Source organism: Boleophthalmus pectinirostris, unplaced genomic scaffold, assembly GCF_026225935.1.
Source record: "Boleophthalmus pectinirostris isolate CB_2022bp ecotype Guang Dong unplaced genomic scaffold, ASM2622593v1 HiC_scaffold_2, whole genome shotgun sequence".
Taxonomy (NCBI): Eukaryota; Metazoa; Chordata; class Actinopteri; order Gobiiformes; family Gobiidae; genus Boleophthalmus; species Boleophthalmus pectinirostris.
Genome location: NW_026571152.1, coordinates 8,076,348 through 8,103,552, shown reverse-complemented (window position 1 = coordinate 8,103,552; position 27,205 = coordinate 8,076,348). Strand labels below are relative to the sequence as shown.

Genomic DNA, 27,205 nt, shown 5'->3' with positions numbered 1-27,205 from the left:
AGAGAGAAAGATAGTGGGAGAGAGTCAGAGAGGAGAGAAACAAGAAAAAAGAGAGGAGGGATAGGGGTGAGAAAGAGGACGAAGGGGAGAGAGAGAAGAGAGAGCGGAGAGAGGGATGAGAGAGAGAGAGAGAGAGGGGGGGGACAGAGACGAGAGAGATAGTGAGTCAGGATAGAAAAGACAGAGGGGGAGAGAGGAGAGGAAGAGAGAAAGAGAGGAGAGAGAGAAGGGGAAAGAGAGGAGAGAATGAAGGGAGGAGAGAGGAGACAGAGAGACGAGAAAGATAGTGGGAGAGAGTCAGGAAAGAAGAGAAAAGAAACAGGAGAAAAAGAAAAAAGAAAAGTGAGAGGGCAGAGAGGGGGAAAGAAGGAGGAAGAGTGGGAGGGAGCGAGAGGAAGGAGAGAGGAGAAGAGAGAGAGAGAGCAAGAGAGGGAAGAGTGGGAGAGGGCAGAGAGACGAGAGAGACGGCGAGTCAGGAGAGAAAAGAAAAAGGAGAGGAGAGAACGAGACAGAGAGATGATAGAGAGGGTGAATCAGAAGAAAAAGAAAGAGGAGAGAAAGAGACGAGAGAGATAGTGAGTCAGGAGAGAAAGAGGAAAGAAGAGAGAGAGAAGAGAGCGATGAGAGAAGAGAAGAGGAGGAGAGTAGAGAGAGAGACACTTCTCAATCTTCTGAAGCACTGTGGTTCTGTCACTCAGTATTTGGGGAAATGTTTCTGAAATATTGGTACGATATGAAATGATTCCCAGATTTTTAGAACAGATGTGATCGTCTGTGAGCTGGACAGATAATACTCCCTACAACTGTACAACAACTCACCCACTGCACCAGGCTATAGAGGGAAAGATAATACTCCCTACAACTGTACAACAACTCACCCACTGCACCAGGCTATAGAGGGACAGAGGAACTCCAACAGACTCTAACAGGACTACATTCATACTATAATACTCCCTACGACTGTACAACAACTCACACTTATGTAACAAATAATACTCCCTACAACACACCCTTATGTAATGGATAATACTCCCTACAACTGTACAACAACTCAGCTTTATGTAACAGATAATACTCCCTACAACTGTACAACAACTCACCCACTGCACCAGGCTATAGAGGGACAGAGGAACTCCAACAGACTCTAACAGGACTACATTCATACTATAATACTCCCTACGACTGTATAACAACTCACTCTTATGTAACAAATAATACTCCCTACAACTGTACAACAACTCAGCCTTATGGAACAGATAATACTCCCTACAACTGTACAACAAGTTACTCTTATGTCACAGATAATACTCCCTACGACTGTACAACAACACATCCTTATGTAATGGATAATACTCCCTACAACTGTACAACAACTCACCCACTGCACCAGACTATAGAGGGACAGAGGAACTCCAACAGACTCTAACAGGACTACATTCATACTATAATACTCCCTACGACTGTATAACAACTCACTCTTATGTAACAAATAATACTCCCTACAACTGTACAACAACTCAGCCTTATGGAACAGATAATACTCCCTACAACTGTACAACAAGTTACTCTTATGTCACAGATAATACTCCCTACGACTGTACAACACACCCTTATGTAATGGATAATACTCCCTACAACTGTACTACAAGTTACTCTTAAGTAACAGATAATACTCCCTACAACTGTACAACAAGTTACTCTTATGTCACAGATAATACTCCCTACGACTGTACAACACACCCTTATGTAATGGATAATACTCCCTACAACTGTACAACAACTCAGCCTTATGGAACAGATAATACTCCCTACAACTGTACAGCAACTCAGCTTTATGGAACAGATAATACTCCCTACAACTGTACAACAACTCATCCTTATGTAACAGATAATACTCCCTACAATACTGTCTTACCATGACCTCTTGTCTAAAGCTGAGATTTTATATTTTATTACTTATCTTTCTGTTTTATTTTGACTTGTAAATGTACATTTATATAATTATGTTTTATTTCACACCAGTCTCTTGCTCTTTTTTTTTTTTGCTACTTATTTTTTAGAATTTATTATTACCATTTATAGTTTTTTCTTTGTTTTTATATTATATTGTGATGTGTGAGCTACTGTGTCCAAATAATTTTCCTTGTGCATCAATAAAGCTTTTCTAATTCTAATACTTTGTCGTCTGAGCTTTTTAATGGCGGTGTTTAAAACGTTTACTGCCTTACAACAATCAAAAACAGAACAGAACTCCTTTTACTTTTAACAGCGACTCAAACTCCATTCAGGTCTTGATTTTTGACTCTTCTTATGATATGATGATTATCACTTGAATAATTTGGATAATTTTGGGCCTGGAATTGCCAGCTTAAGGTAAAAAGGAGCTGTTTACTTGAAAACTACCAATTCATGACATCACAAAGTGGAGCAGAGCAATAATAATCTAAGACTAATAATAATCCTCTTGATGACTCTACGGGAGATTTACTTTGAAAGAAAATCTCCAAATATGATATACGTCGTCTTTATTTGTTATTTTTCGAGATTGTGACGTGTCTTCGGGGTTGAGATATTGTGAAAAAAATATATTTGTTAATTAGTTTGTTACTGTAGTATTTTCATTACTAATTTCACGTCAAGAAAAAGTCATTATTTTGAAGTCAAACTCAATAAGCGTCACGAGTCTCCGTCACTTCCTCCTCTCACCACTGGATGGCCCCAGAGATCCACTCAACACGACGAGAGAGGGACGAACTGGGACAGGGAGAAGGGAGAGGAGGAGGAGAGAGAGAGGAGGAGGAGAGAGGGGAGAGGGAGGAGAGAAAGGGAGGGGAGAAAGAGGGGAGAAGAGGAGAGAGAAAGGGAAGAGAAGACGAGAGAGAGGGGAGAGAGGAGGAGAAGAGGGGATGAGAGACGAGGAGAGAAGAGACGACAAGAGAGTGAGGGGAGAGAGGGGAGAAGAGAGGATGAGAGGGAAGGGAGAGGAGAGAGAGAGAGTGGAAAGGGAGAGGAGAGAGAGAAAGAGAAGGGAGAGGAAAGAGAGGGGAGAAGAGAGAGAGAGAGGGAGGAGGCGAGATGGAGGGGAGAAAAGAGAAGACGAGAGAGAGAAGGGAGAGAGGAGAGAGAGGGAGGGAAGAAGAGGGGACGAGAAAGAGGGGAGAGGAGAGAGAGGGAGGGGAGACGAGGGGATGAGAGAGAGGGGAGAGGAGAGAGAGAGGGAAGGGAGAGGGAAGAGAGGGGAGAGGAGAGAGAGAGAGGGAGGAGGAGAGAGGGAGGAGAGAAAAGAGAAGTCGAGAGAGAGAAGGGAGAGAGGAGAGAGAGGGAGGGAGAAGAGGGGACGAGAGAAAGAGAGAAGGGAGAGGAAAGAGAGGGGAGAGGAGAGAGAGAGAGGGAGGAGGAGAGAGGGAGGAGAGAAAAGAGAAGACGAGAGAGAGAAGGAGAGAGGAGGAGGAGAGAGAAGGAAGAAGAGGGGACGAGAAAGAGGGAGAGGAGAGGAGAGGGAGGGAAAGAAGAGGGGACGAGAAAGAGGGGAGGGGAGAGGGGATGAGAGAGAGGGGAGAGGAGAGAGGGAGTGAGGGGGGAGAGAGAGGGGAGAAGAGAAGAGAGAAGGGGAAGAGAAGACGAGAGAGAGGGGAGAGAGGAGGAGAAGAGGGGATGAGAGATGGGGAGAGAAGAGAAGACAAGAGAGTGAGGGGAGAGAGGGGAGAAGAGAGGATGAGAGAGAGGGGAGAGAGGAGAGAGAGAGAGAGAGAAGGGAGAGGGAGAGGAGAGAGAGAGAAGAGAGGGAGGAGAGGGAGAGGAGAGAGAGAGAGGAGAGAGAGGAGGGGAGAAAAGAGAAGACGAGAGAGAGAGAAGGGAGAGAGGAGAAAGAGGGAGGGGAGAGGAGAAAGAGGAGAGAAAGGGAGGGGAGAAAAGAGAAAGGGGAGAGAGAGAGATAGGAGAGAGAGGCAAGAGGAGGAGGAGAGATGAGACAGAGCAGAGAGAAAAGAGCGGAGGGGAAGAGGATGGGGGGAGAATGAGAGGACAGGTGAGAGAGAGGAGCGATAGATGGGGGGAGGAGAGGAAACGGAGAGAGGAGATAGGGGAAGAGGAAAGACAAGAGAAGAAAGGGAGAGAAAAAAGAGGTGGAGGAGGATAGAGAAAAAAAGAGGAGGGGGAGGGAGAGGAGAGCTAGAGGAGAGGGGAGAGAGACTGGAGACAGAAGAGAGAGAGAGGAGAGATAGAAATGAGGAGAAAGGAGAGAGATACAGAAAAAAAAGTGAAAAGACAGAGGAGAGATAGAGATGAAGAGAGAGGAGAGAGGAGAGGAGGAGAGGAGAGAGAGGAGAGGAGGAGAGAGGAGAGGAGGAGAGGGGAGAGAGAGAGGAGGAGAGGAGGAGAGAGGAGAGGAGGAGAGAGGAGAGGAGGAGAGAGGAGAGGAGGAGAGGGGCAGGGAGACCCTTTAAATTGGAGGTTTATGTAACAATCAATGTGTTTAGCGGCTAAACGACGGGGCTGCAGATTCCATTTGATCAGACACAATGGCTGATATTTCATTTGGAGGCGTAATGAAGGAGAGCTGTACGCAAACGACCCGACTAGACCAGGACTCTACAAGACACAAGCACATCTGTGTCTCCGCTCTTTCACACTCTAGACGCAGACAACATTTGGAAGACGAATCCTAAACTGAATCCATGTCAAACAGTATGAGGTGAATATGTCAAAAATAAAAGAGGATCTTTGTTTTTGTTTATGTACTTGAGCAGAATTTGTCCCCATTGCAGATCCTGTGTACAGTATGAGTGAACTGTACTGTCTGACTCTGATTATCAAGAGTTTTACTGTCCAATAATCAAAAAAACTCTGCACTTTGCAGTGTGAAAAGCCAAAATTAAAAACTGGGACTAATTCGTGGGTCAAACTAAATATTTATTGAAAAATTTCAACAACATCTGCATGTTTTCTCTTCTTTCAAGATATGTAATGTTAAACCTTTTCTTATTAAAATAAATGTTTAATAATAGTTTTGCTTAAACATTGAATCCAAAACAAGCAAAATATAAAATAATAACAACATTTTACATAAATAATGTCTCAATAGTCTATCTGTAGCTAGCAGGCAGCTCTAATACATATTTAATATTATAATATCAAATATGTATTATTATCAAAATATAATTATATCATGGGCCAAATTTGGCCCCTGGGCCTTAGTTTGACAAGTCTGGCATAAGGTAAGTGAAGAATAAGTTTGGAATGCTACAAACATCTAAATTTAGAGATTTCTTCTGCTGTTTACTCACATAAATGTAAGAAAAAACATATTACTATATTATTTTTCATCTTGTGATGTTTTCATATCAATAAAAGGCATTTTATATGTCAAAACTGCCAAAATGGACAATTTAGGACATTCAAAGCAGAAACATGAAAAGTGCCAGGTTTAAATTTCTAGTTTCTTTTTGTTGACATATTAGATACAAAAAATCTACAGAGGGAATCTGACTGAAAATCTGACACAAAATTTTATTTTTGCCTTTTGTGTTAAAACTTCAAAAGAAAAAAAAATCTTCAGTATGTTTCATCTAACTCTCGTGAAGTTCAAGATTGTAAAGTCTGGTGTGTGTGAGTACAATCTGAGAAAACGTTGAAATCACAATGTCTCATGTTCAATTAAATATGAAAACATCTCTCAGTGTAGAGTGGACTATTTTGTTTCTTCCATAGTTTGTGTTAAAACACCAAACTTACCAAAAAAAAAAAAAAAAAAAAAGTGTCTTGCCTTAAGTCAGACTGTGAAGCTAACAACTAGCATGCTAACCCGCACTTTCCTATGAACAGCTTTATATATAATTAGACGCAAAAACAGGACGCAGCCCACATATTCTGACCTCAAGAGCTGCTTAGACACTTGATCTGATTTGACACACTTCTGCTCAAATCCATGGGAAAACTAGGTAAAGGGCCTTTAAGGGGATTCCCAGCTCTGTCCTCACAAACACAAATGCGAGTACTATAACTGTTAGTACTATAAAGACACACAGATCAAAAGTTCTAATACATCGACATACTTTAAAAGCTCTATATGTTTGGACAGCGTCTCATGAGCTCCTCTTAGCACAAATGTCTTGGGAGTTTGTCTGGCCCGGCTTTATTACGCAGTAGTCCATCGTCCTATCAAAACAGAAGTCCTCATAAGTGTTCAAAGAAAAGTCAGCGAGACAGATCCTGCAGATATGGACCAATATTTGTAAGTCCGAGTTAGTTGATCTCTAGAGATGGTGAGCAGACACGTCAGGGGAGGTCTAACGAGGAGCAGATGTAATCCTCAGACTCACTCAGACCAGGATCAGGACCTGAGCCAGACCAGAGCCGGATCTGAACAGTCAGTCCCCCTCCCCTGTCTGATCGGTCCTGCGGGTCCCTGAACGCACCGCAGCACACAACACACAACACACAACGCACACGTCCTGGTTTTAATCAGCGAGAAACAATGTCACACAAGTCTGGTTTTACTATTAGAGGTGGAGATGAGGTGTTTTGGTTTTGCACAGACCTGGACCCAAAATGAACAGAGTAAACTAAAGGAGGGAGAGAAAGAGAGTGAGAGAAGAGAGAGGGGGGTATGAAAGAGAGGTAAGGAGAGAGAGGACAGATAGAAGAAGAGAGGAGAGGGGGAAGGAGAAAGAGAGAGGGAGAAAGAAGGAAAGAGAAAGAGAGGGAGGGGGAAAACCCATGCACCAACAAATACATAAATGGAAAGCCTTATCTAGCTAAACTTTATGGGGATGCAAACAATTTCTGTGAGAAAGTATCCGATTTGTGAATTATTTTTGGTTTCAAGTTGGAAATTCAAGTTACCACAATTTATAGTTTTATTTATATCTTCATTTTGGATGGAAAAATTCCAGAGGTCAAAATAACTAATTACAAATCACATTTCTGTCATTGAGCAGATTTTCAGTGTCATTTGTATTTGAGTCCTGGAGGTCTGGAGGATTTTCCTAGTTCCACCTGAAACCCACAGAACATTTCAGAGTTTGAGCAAAAAAAAATCCAACATGGCGGTGCCTTGTGTTTGGTGAAAACATAACCCAGACAGCTCAAATATTAATAGTATTTGTGTTCTTTTCTCTTTAGTTGCTCTACTGTGCACCTGCTTCTGTGAACCTGCCCCTGTGCCGCCTCTGCAGTTATAAATGCGACGTCATGCTAATGACATGCTAATGTTATGCTAATGTTGCTAACACGGCGCTAATGTAAACAAAAGCACAAATTACTTCTCAAACGTGGCTTTAATAACTGATAATTGAATAACACTGAGTGCATTTACAGGCACACCAGTATCCCCGTGTATTAGCTGTTATTAGTCAGATCCCAGTTCTATTCTGGTATTCAGGATACTGTGTATACATGAAGAAACCAGGATAATCATATTCTTGTATACATGATCAAATGTAGTATTTGTAAGAGCAAAAATTATATATTTTATAAACCAGGAAAATACAAACAATCATGAGTTCCTTTAGAGTAGGAACCTCGAGAGGTTACTAAGCAGCAGTAAGAGGTATCCCACAATCCACTGCACAATTCAAACCAATGTTTCCAAACACTATTGTACAAATTCTACACTGCAGCAGTGTAGAATTTCTTCATTAAACTCTTCTGCATAAATAAACTAAACTTTACAACATATAACGAGTATAGAGCCACATCAGCCCATTTGAGATTATAATGTGCTTAATGCAACTTTGCGCACATTTGTTTACATTTTACAGAAATGAAACATAAAACCACATGGTTCATTTGCATAAACTATAAGAACTGAAAAAACAAAACAAAAAACAGCTCACTCCTTGTGTCTTTATGCAGTCAGCTTCTGTCGGACTAAATAACAGTGGAATATAAGTGTTCTCTCTGTGACAGAGGATGTGCTGCTGATGGTGAGTCTGTTCTATGTGTATATCGTGTTGGAGACATAGAACTATAATACAATCATGTTTTTCTTTTGGACACATGCACACTCAACTTTATGTTGCGGTATTTGGGATAATGTGTATACATGCCATAGTATTCTGGTTACTATCAGAATATCCCACCTACAATATTCCAGTTTCTCATACCCGGGATACTGCGTATACATGCACAATGACAAAACTGGGATATTCAAGTGCACTTACTGTCTGGGTTACTAAGTTCACTTCATTGAATCTTCATTCTGGATGATTTGAGCACTTTCCTGTATTTATTACTTCATCAAATCTACTGTAATACACTGGTCACTGTTTTTCCAATTTGACAAATGGAATGTGAATCTGATATTTAACTCTGAGATGACATCACTCTGAGATCTGACCTCCGAGGGCGTCAGGAACACACCATAATTGTGCCTGTGTAATTGTACTTCATTACATTTTGAATAATAGGAGTTAGAATCTGCACGGCGGTCCCACAGTAGTCTCTGCTCCAAATCACACATCACATTCTCTCCAGAAAAGTTACACTGTGCACCTTTAAAGAGCCCATATTACAGTGTTTTCTGATCTATGTTATAATGTGGTTTCCTCATCACAAACAGACCTGGAGTTGTGTTTTGTGTTTTTCTGAGTTCTTTGGAACAGAAAACACTCCACCTCATTCCACCTTGTGATGTCATGTGGCATTACAGAAAGTGCTCCACTGTGTTTTTAAACTCCATACACTTTCACTACATTCATTTGGATGATTTCAGCCCTGGAATTGCCGAGCTCTACTCAACTAAAGGTAAAAGAAGCTGTTAACTTGAAAACTACAGCTTCATGAGGTGTGCAAAAATATTGAAAGATCGATATATCATATTGTTTAATGTGATGATGCAGTATCAGTATTGTGGGCTGCTGTATGTGTGTGTGTTTTTTACTAAATTATTTTGTTACAGAGCTACAGTTTTGTTGCTTGTTTAGAGGAAGGAAACTCGTTCATGCAACACATTTGACATATTTACTGTTTTGATCAGGGATCATCAAACTAAAGCCCGGACTAAGGACTAAAACCTCTTTGCCCCCAGCCCCTCTGCCCCCACCACTTGAACTGGGCCTATGAGGCAATCCTCAAAAGTTGTCATGACCCATTTTCCTAAATATTTTTTGGCAAAAACATGTCTGCATCTTGTATTTTGTTGATTTTTTCAATAAAAAAATGATATTTATATGAAGTATTTAAATGTATATTTAAATTATTATATACGTATTTACATTTGTTGCCGAATTTGCTGCCAAGTTTTCGTCACCTATGCCTACATATACTACTGATTTTGATATATTGATCCATTTTGACACATTATTTTGTTGTTCTGCTTTAGTTTTGATCTGTAAATGGCTCCTGCTCATTTCATTTCACCTTGACCTAAAAAAAGCTCACCTGGACAGACATAAGAGCTGGCAAGTTGATCTATTACTCTATTATAAATTTTTTTCTGTATTTATTTTATAGGCTTATGTATTTGACTTTTATTAAGTGCAATTCTGTTTTGATGTATTATTGTGGATGGTTATACCAGGCTAGTAATTTCTACTACACAATAAGGCCTGCTGCTGGTCATTTTGGTCTGAGTCATACAATTCTGTTATACGGCCTACCTGATCCTGGCCCCCCTGGAGGAATAATGTGGCCCCCAGAGAAAAAAGTTTTGTAACCCCTGGTTTTGATGATTAAATGTGTGTGTTTCATAGTTACTTTGTACACGAAGTGGTTTAACAAAGACTTTTAGTATCACAGCCATGATTTCGGATTTATTTTTTATTGAACTGAATCGAATCAATTTGTATATATCGTATTAAAATCGTTAGTTCACTGTATCAAGATATGTATCGTATCGTGGCCTATGTATCGAGGTGTGTATCGTATCGGCATGTGGTACAGCACAACAGTAAACAAAGCGGTCGAGATGGATGTAGACGAAGACAGACATTCTGTGTTGGCAACGATTCCCAAGATCGAGGATTTAAAGCTGGAACAAAGAGAATGTTAGTTGAATTTTATCAAGGGGAAAGACGTTATTGCCCTTCTTCCTATGGGATTTGGCGCATTTACATATGTCACGACCAAATAGCAGCGACTGGTTAAATAAAAAAAGTACCTGCCTTCCATCGAAGTGAATGAATCCTAATACTACCTAATCAGACGATTTCCACGAAGTGAAACCGGTTGATGAATCAGGCTAACTTTATGCAACACTTTGGAGACTATGTGTTGGTAAAATATACTATGCAAATAAATTTGGATTAGTTTGGAACTTCTGATTGATACCTAGCCCTATTCATGACATCACAAGGTGGGACAGAGCATTTTAAGCTTTGGAAGATGTACACAGACTAATAATAAAGTATTCCTCAAACATGTGTGAATGAAACAAAACACAACTCCAGGTTTGTTTTTGATGAGGGAACATTTTAACGTGACTTAAAGCTCACAAGAGTCAATGTTGCGTACTATAGGACCTTTAAGTATTGCAGTTATTAAGTAAGGTCTTCTAAAATCCTACAAAAATTTTATTAAAAACTGTGTACATTTTTCAACTTTGTACTTTTACATTTCACACAGTTTCCCCCGCTGTTGAAATCACTATTCTTGTGAGCCTGACTCTCGTGTTTCAGCGAGCGACCACAGCTCACAGACACAGCGCCTGCATGCTCCCCGAGCCAGGGAGAAGCCGCGGTCTCGTGTCAGCCATATTGGTTTTCCAAAAATATGGGTTGCCACGGCGACGCGAGCCACAGGCAGAGCGGGGAGGGCAGAGTGACACAGAGGGCTTCCAGTTCTGCGCTGATTACTGCTGCCTTTTCAACTCTCCCTCCTCCATCGCACAATACACAGCCACGGTACAGGACCTCCACAGAAAATATGAAATAATAAAGGCGTTATTAAGGATGCAACGGTCCAGCTTTTTCAGTCCCGATACCGATTTCAATACTGCACTGCAAAAAGCAATATCTATGTACGTTTAAATGACTTAAATTAAGAAGAATCTGACTTTATTTGAGTTGATTCAGCTTCACAAGTCAAATGGAATAAGCGTGTTTTTCTTAATTCAAGCAATATTCAATTTTGTTTCTTATTTTAAGTGCAAAGAGTTGTTGTTTTACTTCATTTAAATGTGCATTGTGTAACTCTTCTGTGTGTTTCTATGGATATGTCATTGCTCTGCCTGAAATGTTCCACAGGTGGTTTATAGCTCAAAAATACCTAGAAAAACAGGCATTCTACTGTGAGCGGGGTCGCCTCCCCACAGATCTGACCTGTGACTTAGTCTGGTTTGATCTCCATGAAGATAGAAAGGTTTAATGTCATACCGTGAAACATTCCAGACAAAGGAATAACAAGTCCAATGTTCACCTTTAAAGAAAACTTTTAAGATTACCCATTTCACTAAAACACAGTTAAGTTATATTTAAGATTTTGATAAAACATTTGCCACCCAGTTTGGCATTTTTTAGGTTTCAAATTTTACTTTATGTTAGGGAATTCCATAACAGTCTCCTTGGAACGATATAGTACACTGGGCTAATGCTGCATTCTGTTGCCCTCCACCTCGAGAAAGTGCAATGGAACGGCCAATCAAATCGAGGTCCTGAAACACAAACTCGGGCTAGTTTGGCACAGACCGAGCCGGTTGGATTTACGTCAGAGCAAAAATGGTGGCGCACACAGTAAACCGGGAAATTATCTTTTGGTCATTATGACATGTTAAAGGGCCTATCTCATGCAAAATCAACTTTTCAGAGCTTTCTACCTTCTAAAAGTGATGTGTGGGCCTTGTATATGTCGCCGAAGTGGTTTTTAGATTGATTTGGTGTTTTTTTTAAACAAATTACTGCGTATTTCTGCCACCCTCCCACGTGACAACGAACTAAAGCTACTACAACGATGATGCGGCAGCTATCACCTATGACGCGTTTGACGTAGCAGAAAGAGCTTCGCACCTGCCCCCCTCCCCCGCTTCAACGCCTCCGCCCCACCTCCACCCATTGACGCACCATCCTGCTTCTGCACCGTACAGGTCTGCTGTTCTGTGTTATTTATCTTTATTTTTCGCTTCAAACGCAGTTTTTGTAACCATGTCCTCATGGAGAAAGTGCACATTTGGCTGCGATGGCAAGTCAAAATTATTTGGCATGCTGTCAGAAGAAGCAAGGTGTGCTAAGTTAATCTCCTAGAGTTTATCAATACTTAATGCTACCAATCAGTAATGTTCAGCTGATGCCGACATGTTGCTTGCTCTTCATGCACCTCAAAGTCCTCGTCTGATTCCGGGTCCAACACATAAGGCTGAACACGCTGTATCGCCATGATGAATAAAAGTTTATTCCTACCACTATCAGACCACTAAAAGAGTTGTGTGGCTGCAGGGCTGTACATTTATGCCACAAGGTGCACGCCTGTCTCCCCCTCCCTCCCTGAGATGGGCGGAGGAAGGGCGGCTCACTCAGAGCCTACATCACGTTTGAAGGGCGGAGCCTGTGCTTTCTCAGGATGGGCGGGGGAATGAGCAATAGTCGGCCTTTTATAGTCCCAGGGCTGTGACTGCCTCCAAGAAATCAGTAAGATTTCATAACTATTGTGTAATAGATGTTCCAAAACCCAAATTGTGCTTGTATATGTACAGAAGATACAATGTGAAAAGAGTTATTTTGCACGAGATGGGGCCTTTAAGTTGTGTCTGTGTAGAGAAAGTGTCTTCTAAAAACTCTGTAGTAGCATTTGGACTTTCTTTCACATCATTCGACAGTAGACACAAGTTTTTTTCTGAACATGTAATCGTCAAACTGTCATAACTGAATCACTAACAGCTAACCTTAGCTAACAGATTCTATTTAGTCGCAGGAGCTAGTGATACCTGACATTACACATTACATTATACTTTCTCGGGCATCCATATTTTCTCCAACTGTTGCAATGAAACGCATTTACACAGGATGTCGGCAGGACGGACTTGGATTTATCGACTACCAACTCCTCTAATATACACTGAAATTATAATTCGACAAATAAAAATAGAAGAAAACACATTTATTTTGTTAAAATCATGTTTAAAGTAACAGAGAAAATGTGTTTCTTTTATAATTAGCGTCAAAAGTTTGGATAGAGCTCTCCTCAGTGTGATGTCATCACTCTCTAAAATACAACTCTCTACTTTCTGTAATTTTCAACATATTTTTCAACTTTTCTTCACAAACTGCTTCTTGATTTGTGTAAAACTATAATTTATAATTACAACAGATATTACCCCACCAAATTAAGCCAAAAGAAATTGTCTTATTACATCAGTTTCTATGTCTAACCGGGACAACCAATATTTGCAAGCCGGCAAATTTTTACAGTATTGGCGCTGTCGTGTTGGGAAAATATAACCCACTTTACGATGTCAAACAGCTTTACAACTTTACAAGAACAACTTCTTAAAGAAAATGTGCACGATGTAGATACCAAAACTGAGACGGTTGGATGGGTAGACCTCTATGCAAGTAATCGTCTCTCTTGTCTTTCATCAACTTTTGTAGTTTTAAACTGGAATTCCATTCATTGTTTGCTCTTTAGGCCCAAACATATGCAGAAACCACATATAGCTGCGCATAGAAACATATACAGCCCAATCATTCCAGTGTGAAATTCCATCTTGCATTTATTGAGGTTCTCCGTAGTGGTGCCGTTAAATCTGGCTTCATACAGTTTTTATGCGCTGTTGAAAAATGTCCAGAATACGATTAGTTCACCAACTTTTCACAAGTTCAGAGTGAGTTCAAAGATGTGTAAGAGCTATAGGCAGTTCACAGTGGCAATGCTAGTGTGCTGTTATGAGCTCTGCCACTTGGAGTACACTATTATTTTAACTGTTTTTAAAGCGGCAAGCAATCTAGTAATCTTTTCGTAGTTGTTGGGGACATCAGCAAGTGGTATTTCAGATAGAAGAAGAAAATGATGTATTCATGACAGCAACCACAATATACATTTAAAGTGGAAATAATGCTTAAACTCTGCCCACAATAACATTTCAAATAATAGAGCTGCTAAACTGTAGCCAAGCTGGCGCCACCTAGTGCCTCCACTCGGTTTCATTTCTCTCCAGCGACTAGGTCAGGAATCAGAATACACTAGACGGTTTGCAAGAACCCCGGAAGTTGTAGACCGCGCACCTGCCAATCAGCGAAGAGCTGTGAATCCATGACGTCAAACTCAAGCACCTGTCTGGGTCCCTTTTGTGGAACAACACAACAGTAAACAAAGCGGTCGAGATGGATGTAGACAAAGTCATACATTCTGTGTTGGCAACGATTCCTGAGATCGAGCCAGAAACAAAGAGAATGTTTGGTGAATTTTATCAAGGGGAAAGACATTATTGCCCTTCTTCCTACAGGAATTGGTGCATTACATACGTCACGACCAAATAGCAGCGATTGGTTAAATTTAAAAAAGTACCCGCCTACCGTTGAGCGAACAAATCCTAATGCTGCGAGGTCAGACAGTTTCCACAAAGTGAAAGCGGCTGATGAATCAGGCTAGCTAAACTGAACAGTACCTGGAGGACTAAAGGAGGAAGTGCTCAGGTCAGTCCTGTGTGATGTCACATAATACTTAATGTCACAAATGTACCTAGTTTGCACTAGCATTGCCTAAAACAACTAGAAACAATAGTGAATATTACTGAAACACCATAAGCACAGTTTAGCAGTGGAAAACAGTGAATTTAGGTAATATGTGCGGATGGAGAAGACAGTGAACCTTCAGTCATTTTTGCTTCAGTAAAAGGCTCTATTCACGTTACGTCACAAACCAAGAAGACGCTTGAAAACATGCGACGACAACTTCTGGTGTACAGTTCCTGACACTGGGCACTGTGATCAAACCCACTGAAGTAAATGTGATCAGCGGTAAAATGAAGACTGCATACTTATGTGCTGTTGCCTCATCTCTTCTAATCACATGGACCCAGTGCACTCGGAGTTGTGTGTAAGTGGGGAAATGATGAAAACTGAGGTATGGTTCTAAATGTTGATTAGCCGAACATAACGGAACATTACAATGACATGGAGATGAAAAAAACTGGGACATTTTCTCATTTTTCCATGAACCATGAACAGAGCCCGTCGGAAGTTATAATTGCATGTTTCCAAACGTCTTCCTGGTTTGTGACATAAGCATGAATAGAGCCTATTAAAATACATTAATGATGAGTCAGGTCCTTCTGAGGTTTTTTGGTCTGTAGAATTTTTCTTTCAAATTTCATAAACCTGAACTATCTGTGCCCCCAGATACAAGATAAACATGTTCAAATCTAATGTACGTCTCACTGGTAACAATTGTAATACAGATTTATTCTTAATTACAAAAACACTAGACATGATGGCCAAGTTGTTTGCTATAATTTAGTGTTTTGGTTCTCAAGATGATTGTTCAATCAGAAAGAAGAGTCTCACATAAGTCTCTCATTTTGGGTTACGAGTAGAGTGCAGGCCACAGAAAAACCTTTTTTAAACTAAAGACAGTTTAAAAATATTGGGACGTTGTATGAACTCAACAAGGACTGCACAATTTGGGAAAAATATAATATATATTTAAATTTTTTCTAAGAAGCTTTTGTGATTGTAATTAGATTTGCGATTTACGTTTTAATCATAGGATTAAGTCACATTTTAAACAACTGCAACATTTGTAATTCTGATTTTATAGCGATCAACCTTGAGGCCCTAAACTCCGCCCTGGGTTCCATGGTTACCTCGAGGCCGGTGTTGCGCGTGAGCTTGGGCGGTTCATCATTGACGGGGATGACGGTGATGCCGATGAAGATGGGCTGGCTCGTCCTCTCGATCTCGTACGCCGACGCCGTCAGAGTGAACGAGTCCTCCTCCGTCTCACTGCTGTCGTGAACGTAGAAGATCTGACCATCTTTCAGCTGTAGAAGATACAAGAACAACACAAGTCAGTCAAAAACCAGGCACAAGCAGAAGTCATAGAGAGGAGATATAGGTAGGATGATACATTCTGAAGAAATTGCTACCTAAAAACAACAACAAAAACTATAAAATTTAAAGTAGAGATGCACTGACCCAACTTTTTTCCTTGCCTAACCTAAATCATAACTTATTTTAACCTTGCATTAAAAAATACACACTTCTTCAACACTAGATGAGATTGTGGTCACCAGTGAATCTTCCCAAATTCAGATGGGCATGATCGACAGGTGGACTAGCCAATCTGCCTGTATCAAAACAAATATGTCTACTTATGAGAAAAAAGGAAGGAATAAATATGACAGGGGACTGAATCGATGAGTTCCCTTGTCACTGATATAACTAATCTGGCACAATCAGGTTCTGTCTGGGGAAAATCTAAATTTATTTTGGCTGATAAGGATTTATGTCATGGGAACCTGATTTTTGCACATAAAATAAGAAATCAAAAATAACAAGACTTTCTAAGCCAATTCCAACCAGTAAATAGTATTATTATATAGTACTACCAGCAACTGCTGCATTTCTCAGGCCAATAATTATTGCAATTCTTGTTAAAATAACTTAAAATTTTCACTGAATGTATTGAAACAGATCAAGATTTTATATTTAATGTTTTATTTTTGTTCTGTTTTCAGGTTGAGCCATGTCGTTCACTCCCAAAGAGAAGTCATTTTGTGTTTTGGAATATACTCGCAAACCGGCAGACAAAGTCCCATAATAGACTTATGATCTTCAACACCTAAACTGTTCAATTTCACTGAGCTAGACTCAGTAGTTTTCAAGATAACTGCTTTTAAAATTATGTCAATTTTTTGGGACACCCTGTACTTCATGTCATTGATACAAAAACCTACACTTACTCTACATGTAAAATATCTTGTATATCAGTCTGTCCCAGGGCAGCACTGAGACTGGAGGGAATGAATAATGCATGGAATTGTAAAGGGACTTTGCCCGTTTGAAAAAGTGCTGCATATGTGTGTGTGTGTGTGTGTTTTAATTCACAGCATGTCCCTGAGAGGCTCCCGTACATGTCTGCATATTAGCAGAATCACAACCTACTCATTGTTGAAAGGTCCTATATTACCCAAAATTGACTCTTTTGAGTTTTAAGCCATGTTATAATGCTGTTACATTCTCAAAACATACCTGGAGTTGTGTTTTTATTTCATTCACACATGTCTGAGTATCCTGCAATCCTGCATTACACGAAGCGGTAGTTTTCAAGATAACAGCTATAAGAGAAGAGCCTAAATATACAGGGTTTGTGTGCTAATAAAACAAAACACAACTCCAAGGATGGTTGTGATGAGGAAACAACATAAGAACATACTGTACATCAGAATATATATAATAATAAAGTGTTTTTTCGCATATTATCTTCAGCTGGAGAGAGAGAGTTAAGTACGTTTATCTACATTGTACCTGCGCTGTTTTGTTATGCATAGTTTGTATACGGGCTAAGTGCAGATAAAAGGGAGTGTAAAATATGTGTCTCGGTGTTGTTTACATAGGCGTACAGTGGATGTCTTTGGGAGATTAGGTTTAAGGATTGCAGAGTCTCGCGCTGTGTGATAAAACCTCCAGAGGGAAATGAAGGCACAATGAAATCAGTCATCCCCAGAGCAGAGGACAGCACCTGCGGCCGGGACGAGCCAGATCTCTGCTCCCTGCATCTACACACACATACACGCACACACACACGCACACACAGAGACACCCACACGCACACACACACACACACACAAACACATACACACCCATGCATGCACACAATGCACAGAGACGCACAAACACAGACACACACAGACAGACACACAGACACACAAACACACACAGATACACAAACACACACAGACACACACACACATGCACGCACACAGACACACAAATACACACGGAGACACACACACACAAATGCATGCATACACACAACTACACGCAAACACATGTAAACACACACAGTTACACATGCTCACAAACACACGCAGACGTACGCACACACAGACATGCATGTACAAACACACACGAACACATACAGGCGCACAAACACGCACAAACAACCAAACACACTAACGCAAAAACACACACAACCCAAAACATGCTACAGGTCTCCATGAACAGTTGATAGTCAAGGTCAGTTAAAAATACAATCAATTCAATCATTGTGTGTCCTTAGGCAAGACTCTTCACCCACATTGCCTAGTATGAAAGTGGTGTGTGTGTGAGTGATGGTGGTGGTCGGAGGGACCGATGGCGCTGATTGGCATGGCAGCCGCGCTTATGTCAGTGTGCCCCAGGGCAGCTGTGGCTACAATAGTAGCTTACCATCACCAAGTATAGAGTGAATGAATAATGCTGAATGAATAATGCTGAATAATGCTATGTAAAGCATCTTTGGGGATAGAAAATATCTGTGAAAAGCGCTATATAAATAAAGACTTACTTACTTACTTACTTACTTACACACACATATGCACGCAAACACATGTAGACACAAAAACTCGCACACACACAAATGCATGTACAAACACACACAGACACACACGTCCAAACATGCACACACAGGTGCACAAACACAAACACATGCATGTACACACACACAAACACACACAGACAGGCACACATGTACAAACATGTACACATAGACACACAAACACAGATGCACAAGCACGCACACACAGTGGATTAGCCAATCAGGGACATGGATGTTGTGTCCTTATCAAAACAAATATGGCTACATACAAGAATACATACAAGGCGACTGAATCAATAAGATTCAGATTCAGAACTTTTTCAGTTCTGAATCTGCAGGTATTAACCCAAAGCAGTGTGTAGAAGGAAAATGACACTTACTTCCTTAAAACATACTAGTACACATACAACACAAGAGATCCAATTGTGTTATGTCACTGTTATTTATCCTTCACATCAATACTGAACAACTTTGTATGAATTAAACTTCAAACATTAAGAGACGTTCTCAAAAATCGGAAAAAAAAAACTGTCAAGCAATCAAAGGCCCAACCAGGGTAGGCGCTTAACCAATATCATGGAACCAACTTTTTCAGTATCGGTGCCAATATCAGCGCATCCCTTTCAATGAGCGAAGCACTAAACTCTAAATGTTGAGTGACCAATGAGCTCCTTCGCCAGTGATCAAAACTCAATAGCGCTCATGTTTGGTTCCAGCTCGAGGCACGGTGAAGGGAGGACTCATTGGACTTGCCAGGGAAATTCAAAACCATATCTGGACTTTAAATATCTTTTGGTCTGATAAGGATTTACGTCATGGGGAGCAGATTTTTGTCCTCATAAGTGACGCAAGTCCCCGTGATGCGAGTGTGTGTATGGAATTGAGTCCAACTAATGTGATAAATACCCTCCACACCACACACATGCACAGATACACGCACACACACTTCACCCCCTCCCCTCGCCCCTCTGCTCCTCTGGATACACAAGAGCCGTCCTTCTGAACTCCTATCTGCGTCGGCTAATCTGCTGAGCTAACTGCTTTCACAGATTCACAGCGATTTGCGGTTTGTGTTGAAGAACCATCTCTCCACTGTTTAGCCCAATGAAATACAAAACAACATTTAGCATGCTCGTTGGTGTTAGCTGCAGCGTGACGGCAGAACTCCACTCTGGCTTCTGAAATTTGTGAAAAGCACTTGTAAACTCATTGTGGTGAATAATTGCGATGCTCAGAATGCATAAGTGTTTAAAGGTCCTATATTGCACAAAATTGACTCTTGTGAGCTTTTAGCCACATTAGAACTGTGTTACCTCCTCAAAAACAGACCTGGAGTTGTGTTTTGTTTCATTCACACATGCTTGAGTAACCCTTTATTATTAGTCTGTTGGGACCTATATGTTCCCTCATTTCTAAAGTGTTTTTTTTTTTTCTTCCAAAATTAGGCCCTATGTTCCCACATTTCCTTTATCATCAATTTGCATCAGATTTTATCAACATTTCTCCCAATTTGGTCGTCAGTTACACCCAACCTATTCTCCAGCAGCAGTGGAATACAGATGAAATGTAGAGGTCATGGTGCAAAGCAGAAATGTCAAACTCAGGTCCGGGAGCCAAATTTGGCCTGCAATATAATTATATATGGCCTGTGAGATCATATCAAATATGTATTAGAGCTGCCCGCTGGCTACGGAGAGGCTATGATTGTGTTATTATTTTATATTAGGCTTGTTCTGGATTCAATGTTTAAGCAAAACTATTATTTAACATTTATTTTAATAAGAAAAGGTTTAACATTACATACTGCGAAAGAAGAGAAAACATGCAGATGTTGAAATTTTTCAATAAATATTTAGCCCATGACTTAGTCCCATTTTTTTTAGTTTGTCCCTCTGTGAATTTGAGATTGAAATTGAAATAGACTGTATATGTGAGTGGACATAGCTAACGCATTAGCCACCGCATCTCAAATAGGAAGTTTGCCAGGAGGCTCTTCCGGCTCCTTGTGGCTCTGGCTCCAATTGACTTACATTAGGATCTTGTCGTCCCTCTCTCTGTAACTGCTACAGTGAGCCTTGTCATTTTTGTCGTAAAATGTTTGTATTAACCCGAGACACATGATCCTGAATTTTTTTCTCTATTTTGTCCGTCAAAAAATCCTATTCATAACATAGAGCCTGGCTCCAGATTTGCTCCTGTAAGCGGCGCTGAACGCTATGGGTGACACCACACTCGTTTAAGTCCACTTCTTTTATACAGTCTATGGTTTGACCACTGCACACTGTTTCAAATGAACTAGTAGTATCAAAATCAGGTAGAGTCCTTTCACCTCTCCTTCTCTCTCCATGTCTGGTCCTCTGAACCTGTCCTCTCTGAACATGAGGATCTGCTGAGTCGGCTCTTTTCCAGCTTTTAACACTGTGACAGATCTTCACTGATTTGTGGTTTATTTGCTCCCACACAGACGCCTTTGTTCAGACACACCACACTCCAGCAGCAGCAGCAGTCCTGGTAGTAGAAGTGGTAACATTGCTAGTAGAAGTACCAGTAGTAGTAGTAGTAGTTGAAGTAGTAGTAGTAGTAGTAGAAGTGGTAGCAGCAGCAGCAGCAGCAGTAATAGCGGTAGTATTAGTAGTGGTAGTAGAATAGTAATAGCAGTAATAGCAGCAGCAGTGGCAGTAGAAGTAGCTATAAGTAGTAGTAGTAGTAGTTGTTGTTGTTGTTGTAGCAGTAGAAGTGATAGCAGAAGCAGCAGTACTAGTTGCAGCAGTAGTAGTAGAGGTGGTAGTAACACCAGCAGTAGTAGTAAGTAGCAATAATGGTAGCATTAGTAGTAGCAGTACTAGTAGCAGTAGCAGCAGCAGTAATAAAGGTAAAAGTTGTAGTAGTTGTTGTAGCAGTAGAAGTGGTAGCAGCAGCAGTTGTTGTAGTAGTTGCAGTAGTAGTAATAATAGTAACAGCAGCAAAAGTGGAAGTAGTAATTAGAAGTAGGAGCAGTATTTCAAGTAGTAGGAGTAGTACTAGTAGTAGTAGTTGTTGATTGCTGAAGAAGAAGTAGTAGTAGTTGTTGAAATAGTAGCAGTAATAGGATTAGCAGTAGTAATAAGTAGCAGTAATAGTAGTAGTAGTAGTAGTAGTAATAGTAGTAGGTAGTAGTCATAGTAGTTGCAGTAGTAGTAAGTTGCAGTAGTAGTAATAGCAGTATTAGTAACAGTAGTAATACCAGCAGAAGTGGTACTAGAAGTAGTAGGAGTATTTTAAGTAGTAGGAGTAGTACTAGTAGTAGTAGTTGTTGAAGTAGTAGTAGTAGTAGTTGTTGTTGCTGAAGAAGAAGTAGTAGTAGTTGTTGAAATAGTAGCAGTAATAGGATTAGCAGTAGTAATAAGTAGCAGTAATAGTAGTAGTGGTAGTAGTAGTCATAGTAGTTGCAGTGGTAGTAGAAGTGATAGTAGCAGTAGTAGTAAGTAGTAGTAGCAGTAGTAGCAACAGTAGTAATACCAGCAGTAGTGGTACGAGAAGTAGTAGGAGTATTTTAAGTAGTAGGAGTAGTACTAGTAGTAGTAGTTGTTGAAGTAGTAGTAGTAGTAGTTGTTGTTGCTGAAGAAGAAGTAGTAGTAGTTGTTGAAATAGTAGCAGTAATAGGATTATCAGTAGTAATAAGTAGCAGTAATAGTAGTAGTGGTAGTAGTAGTCATAGTAGTTGCTGTGGTAGTAGAAGTGATAGTAGCAGTAGTAGTAGTAGCAGTAGTAGTAACAGTAGTAATACCAGCAGTAGTGGTACGAGAAGTAGTAGGAGTATTTCAAGTAGTAGGAGTAGTAATAGTAGTAGTTGTTGTTGCTGAAGAAGAAGAAGTAATAGTAGTTGTTGTTGAAACAGTAGCAGTAGTAGTAGTAGCAGTGGTAGTAATGGCAGCGGTAATGGTAGTAGCGGTGGTAGTAGTAGTAATAGTAGTAGTAGTGGAAATGATGAGAAACAGGAAGTACCAAATGGATCCCAGATGACAGAGTGCTCCTGGACCAACCCCCAAGTCCACACTGATCACACACACACACACACACACACACACACACAATCACACAACCACCACACACAAGTACCACCGTCTGACAAGGAATTAGCAAAACATGTCATTAAAAAGTCTATAAAGGTATGTCTGTGTTTTCATTTGTCCTCAAGCGAAATGTAAGAATCCTTTACAACTGAATTAACTCCGCAGTAGTGTTGTCATGACACTAACATTTCAAACTAGACTCGACTCAATATTGATTCCGAAACTGTAGAATGTGATTTTCGACATTAAATCGTAGCACTTTGTTTTCTATTCCCACGTGGTCTTATATCTGTCCTTCGGTCGTCCAGGTAGGTTCCATAGTGGTCCGTGGACGTATACCACAGACTGCAAGAAGAAGTGGACTAAAGGAGTGTGACGTCACCCAAGGAGTTCAGCTCTAGTCAAATGAAGCTCAGCGAGGCTTGCAGTTATAGGTGCGAATTTCGACTTCCATATTAAGGAATAGGAATTTACTTATGGACAAAATACAGAAATAAAAACACCAGGATCATCAGCAGCAGTTATAGAGAAAGAGGCAATGTTTTTTCAATAGAAACTGAATTCAAAGTTCAAAGTTAGCTTTATTGTCAATTTCTTCACATGTACTAGGCATACATACGAACTGAAATTACGTTTTTTTCTATCTAATACGTAGACAACAACTGGGAGAACGAGAGGTCGCTACGTTTGCATGTGCCGATAGTCAAATCATAAAGTTTTGTTGCAGCAAACCGTTGCAGTTGCATGGCCTCAGTCAAAGGTTTTAGTGCAGTTTAACAGGAAGAACTGGAGAGCAATTGGAGCCAGAGTGGATGGAGCCAGAAGCACACCCATACTCACTTTCCTGTTTGGTGACTAGCATGTTATCTACAGTCTATGGTGTATACTACTCTATGTGCTCTTATACTTATTCTGAGCTCAAGATCATTCTAAAGACATTCAGGAAAGCTTTATTTCTGTCCTGTGAAAGTAACTTTTTTAGTATTGATACTTTTTCAAATGAGTATCTAGTTTCGATACCAGTTTCAGTATCGATTATCTAGTAAATTATGGTTATAGCACTCGTCTAAGTAAGAAGGATGTGGCTTCGACTCCCGGGTCTTTCTGTGAGGAGTTTGCTTGTTTCTCCTTGTGCCATTGTGCAAATTTCCTCCTGGTGTAATTAACCTACATAGACACAATTGCTTTTGCTTTTTAATTCAGAAAAATCAGCACAGGATACTTATTTAAATATGGCACAGTGTCCCAAAAAACATTTACATCAATTCGCAGGCCAGTAGTTTTGGGCAATTCTTGTAGAAATAACCTCAAATTTTCACAAGTTTAGAAAAAAATGTTTTACTTGATGGTCATGAGAATATTCAAGGTTTAAATCCATTTGCTGCTATTTGGTCGTGATGTATATATTGCACCGCTAACGGGACTAACTGGTATATTAAGCTTTTCCCAAATCCTGTAGGAATAATGGCAAAAACGTCAATAAAATTCACCAAACATTCTCTTTGTTCTGGCTTTAAATCCTCGATCTCATGAATCGATGCCAACACAGAATGTATGGCTCTTCACTGATTGGCTGGTGCACGAACTCGCATTTCCGGGGTTCTTGCAAACCGTCTAGTGTATTCTGATTCCTGACTTAGTCACTGGAGAGAAATGAAATTGAGGGGAGGCATTAGGTGGCGCCAGCCTGGCTAACTGTTCACTCCCAAAGAGAAGTCATTTTGCGTTTTGGAATCTGCCCGCACACAGTCACCAAGACTGTGCAGCCTTCAAAGCAAAATTTGGAAAAACTTCACCAACTGACAAACAAATTTGGACTTGGAAGGCTGCACGGGCTAAAGATCTGGTGGTCCAAACCATCATTCGAGGAATCTGGGTTACCAAACTTCTCTTTACAAACTTCTTGGAGTTTTTCTTGCTCGACTTTTTTTTCTGATGTTGATGTGAGTCCACCAGATCCTTTAGCTGTTCCTCTTTACATTTTTGGCACAAAGTCCAAATTTGTTTGCCAGTTGGTGAAGTTTTTCCAAATTTTGCATTGAAGGCTGTACAGTCGTGGGTGATGATGTGTGAGCAGATTCTAAGACGCAAAATTACTTCTGTTTGGGAGTGAATGGCTCAACCTGAAAATAGAACTGTAGAATCCTGTCGAACTGATGGTTAAATGACTTTTAATCTTTTCCTTGCCGTGTCATAGAGCCAACGTTCTAGACAAGAACAAAAATTACCAGATGATCACCATATCTCTAGCTCATTACATTGTTTAACCGTTATCCATATTTTAGCATTAATTCAATAAAAATTACAAGAAGCTCAAAAATACATCACAAATAAAACAAACCTTATTCCCCTGTCGACTGTTGCTGTTTTTGGGTTTTTTATACAACTTTTGCTTTTGTTTTCTACTGTTAACATTGCTGTGTTTACTTTGCGTCTTTTCTACATATCAAGCTGACGTTTGTACCATCACTTCTGCTGACACAGGAGGTCACCAAAATAAAAGCATAACCTTACTATCAAATGCCATGAACTAATGTATTTAATAGTTAATAAAGTATATAAGAGCTAACTTGACCTTTACAAGAACAAAAATAAAACATTAAATATAAAATCTTGATCTATTTCTATAAATTCTGTGAAAATTTTTGGCTATTTGAACAATTGCCAAAATTAATGTCCTAGGAAATGTCAAATTTTTTGGGACACCCTATTTTATCCAAACTGGACTTTACATTTGTTGTTATATTCAAACACAACTCCAGGTGTGTTTTTGAAGAGTTAACAACATTATAATATGGCTAAAAGCTCACAAGAGTCCGTTTTCTGTAACATAAGACCTTTACATTTATCCGTTCTACATTTTTTTGCGTTTGATAGTTACGTAAGTCTACTGTTACGAGTACAAGCCGATCTATATTATTGCAAAGAGGGGAAAATGTAACTAGAGCCTAGAAAAGCTGATATCTGTTCCAGCGGTATGGTCCCAAATGTTCCTGTCAAACTGAATTGGAGAGCTGTAGTTTTTCTTTCCTTTACGTTGGAAAAAGTGGCCTCTCTTTGATTCAAGAATAATTGGTGGTTTGTAAAAAACGTAGATTCTTGTGTCTCACTGATGGACGAGCTAATGGAGAACTGATGGAAAAGAGTGAACGAACGTGTGAGCAGAGAGAGAGAAGGAGGGGAGAGAAAGAGAGGGAGGGAGATGGAGAGAGAGAGAGAGAGAGAAGAGAGAGAGGGCAGGAGATGGAGACAGAGAGAGAGAAGGAGCAAGAGAAGAGAGTGGAGAGGGAGAGAAAGAGAGGGAGGGAGATGGAGACGGCGAGAGAGGGAGAAAGACAGGAGAGAAAGAGAAAAAGAGGGAGGGAGATGGAGAGAGAGGGAGCAGGAGAAGAGAAAGAGAGAGAGAGAAAGAAAGTGAGGGAGATGGAGACAGAGAGAGAGATAGAGAAGGGGAAAGACAGGAGAGAGAAAAAAAGAGAGAGCGAAAGAAGGAGGCACAGAGATGATAAATAAAAATACTTATATTGCTTTAATGTTGAGGTCCTTCATATAAAAAAAATAAAAAAAATAAATAAAATTCAATTTTCTTTTATTTGGTCTTTCTTTGGCCTTGTCTTGGGTTCCGTCCACACTAGTACGTATTCAAATCGTTTTTGTTGTGGATGCAGTGTTCGTCCACACGGCTCCACAGACGGAACGATCAGGTGCCGCCAGCTCCCACGAATTCATTTGAGTACGGATCTGATGTGGCTCCGTGTGGACGCCTGAAAACACTGATCCACTGATGTAATTCTATGCACCACGCTATCTAATTCAGCGCCAGATATATAATCTCTGAAAAGTTTAACATGAACTATCTCCAATGCAATAGAAGAACAGAACAGATTCACCATCAGCAGAACACCCCTCTGTCAGAGAAAGAACACTCATATTCCACTGAGTCGTGTTCTTTAGTCCGACAGAAGCTGACTTTTTGAGCGCTTAGTTTATGCAAATGAGCCATGCGGTTTTAAGTTTCGTTTCTGTAAAATGTAAACAAATATGCTCAGAACGAGTCAGTCCTCACTCTGAGCCGCCGTGCTCGTCTTAAAATCCAGCGTTACACTAAGTAACAACTGAACCTCGTCGTTGGTTCACAAAAAGACTGTTTTTACACTTGCCATCTCCCTCGGTTCAAAATCAGATGCTGCAACTTCAGACTTCCTTGTTTTTATTGCTCACGTGACGTCGGGACGTTGGCACGACCTGACACCAGCCTATCACGTGACCAGTGTTTCAGGCGGTTTTGTGTTACCGTGTGCACAGAGAACACTTTGACGACGTGTCTGGACGTAGATCGTTTCCAGAACGCTGATACAGTGATAGAATTTCTTCAAAATCTCCATGGAAATGTTACTGATTTGATTGGAATGTTCCACAGTATGGCACCTACTACTAACACAGCAACTACTACTACTTCTGCTACTGCTTCTACCAATGCCACTACTAGTGACAATATTGCATAACAACAACTACTACTACTACTACCACTACAGCACCTACTTCTACTACTACAGCTACTACTACATGGCCTTCTTGTCTCCTTCACTACATCCATCTCGTTTAGTCTCCATCTGGACTTCCTACTTATATGAATTATAATAACTATTTTTATTTACACCAACTTCTGTAATGAAAGCATCTTATGTCTGCTGTATATTTATAAT

General features: G+C 40.3%; 1 protein-coding gene across 1 annotated transcript in view; it reads right to left on the bottom strand.

Annotated features, from left to right (window-relative positions):
• cspg4 (chondroitin sulfate proteoglycan 4) overlaps positions 1-27,205 on the bottom strand; it is an 86,818-nt gene that overhangs the window by 27,129 nt on the left and 32,484 nt on the right. Inside the window, 1 exon segment of the mRNA XM_055155381.1 lies at positions 15,734-15,910. Within this exon segment, the coding sequence (XP_055011356.1) occupies positions 15,734-15,910 (177 nt within the window).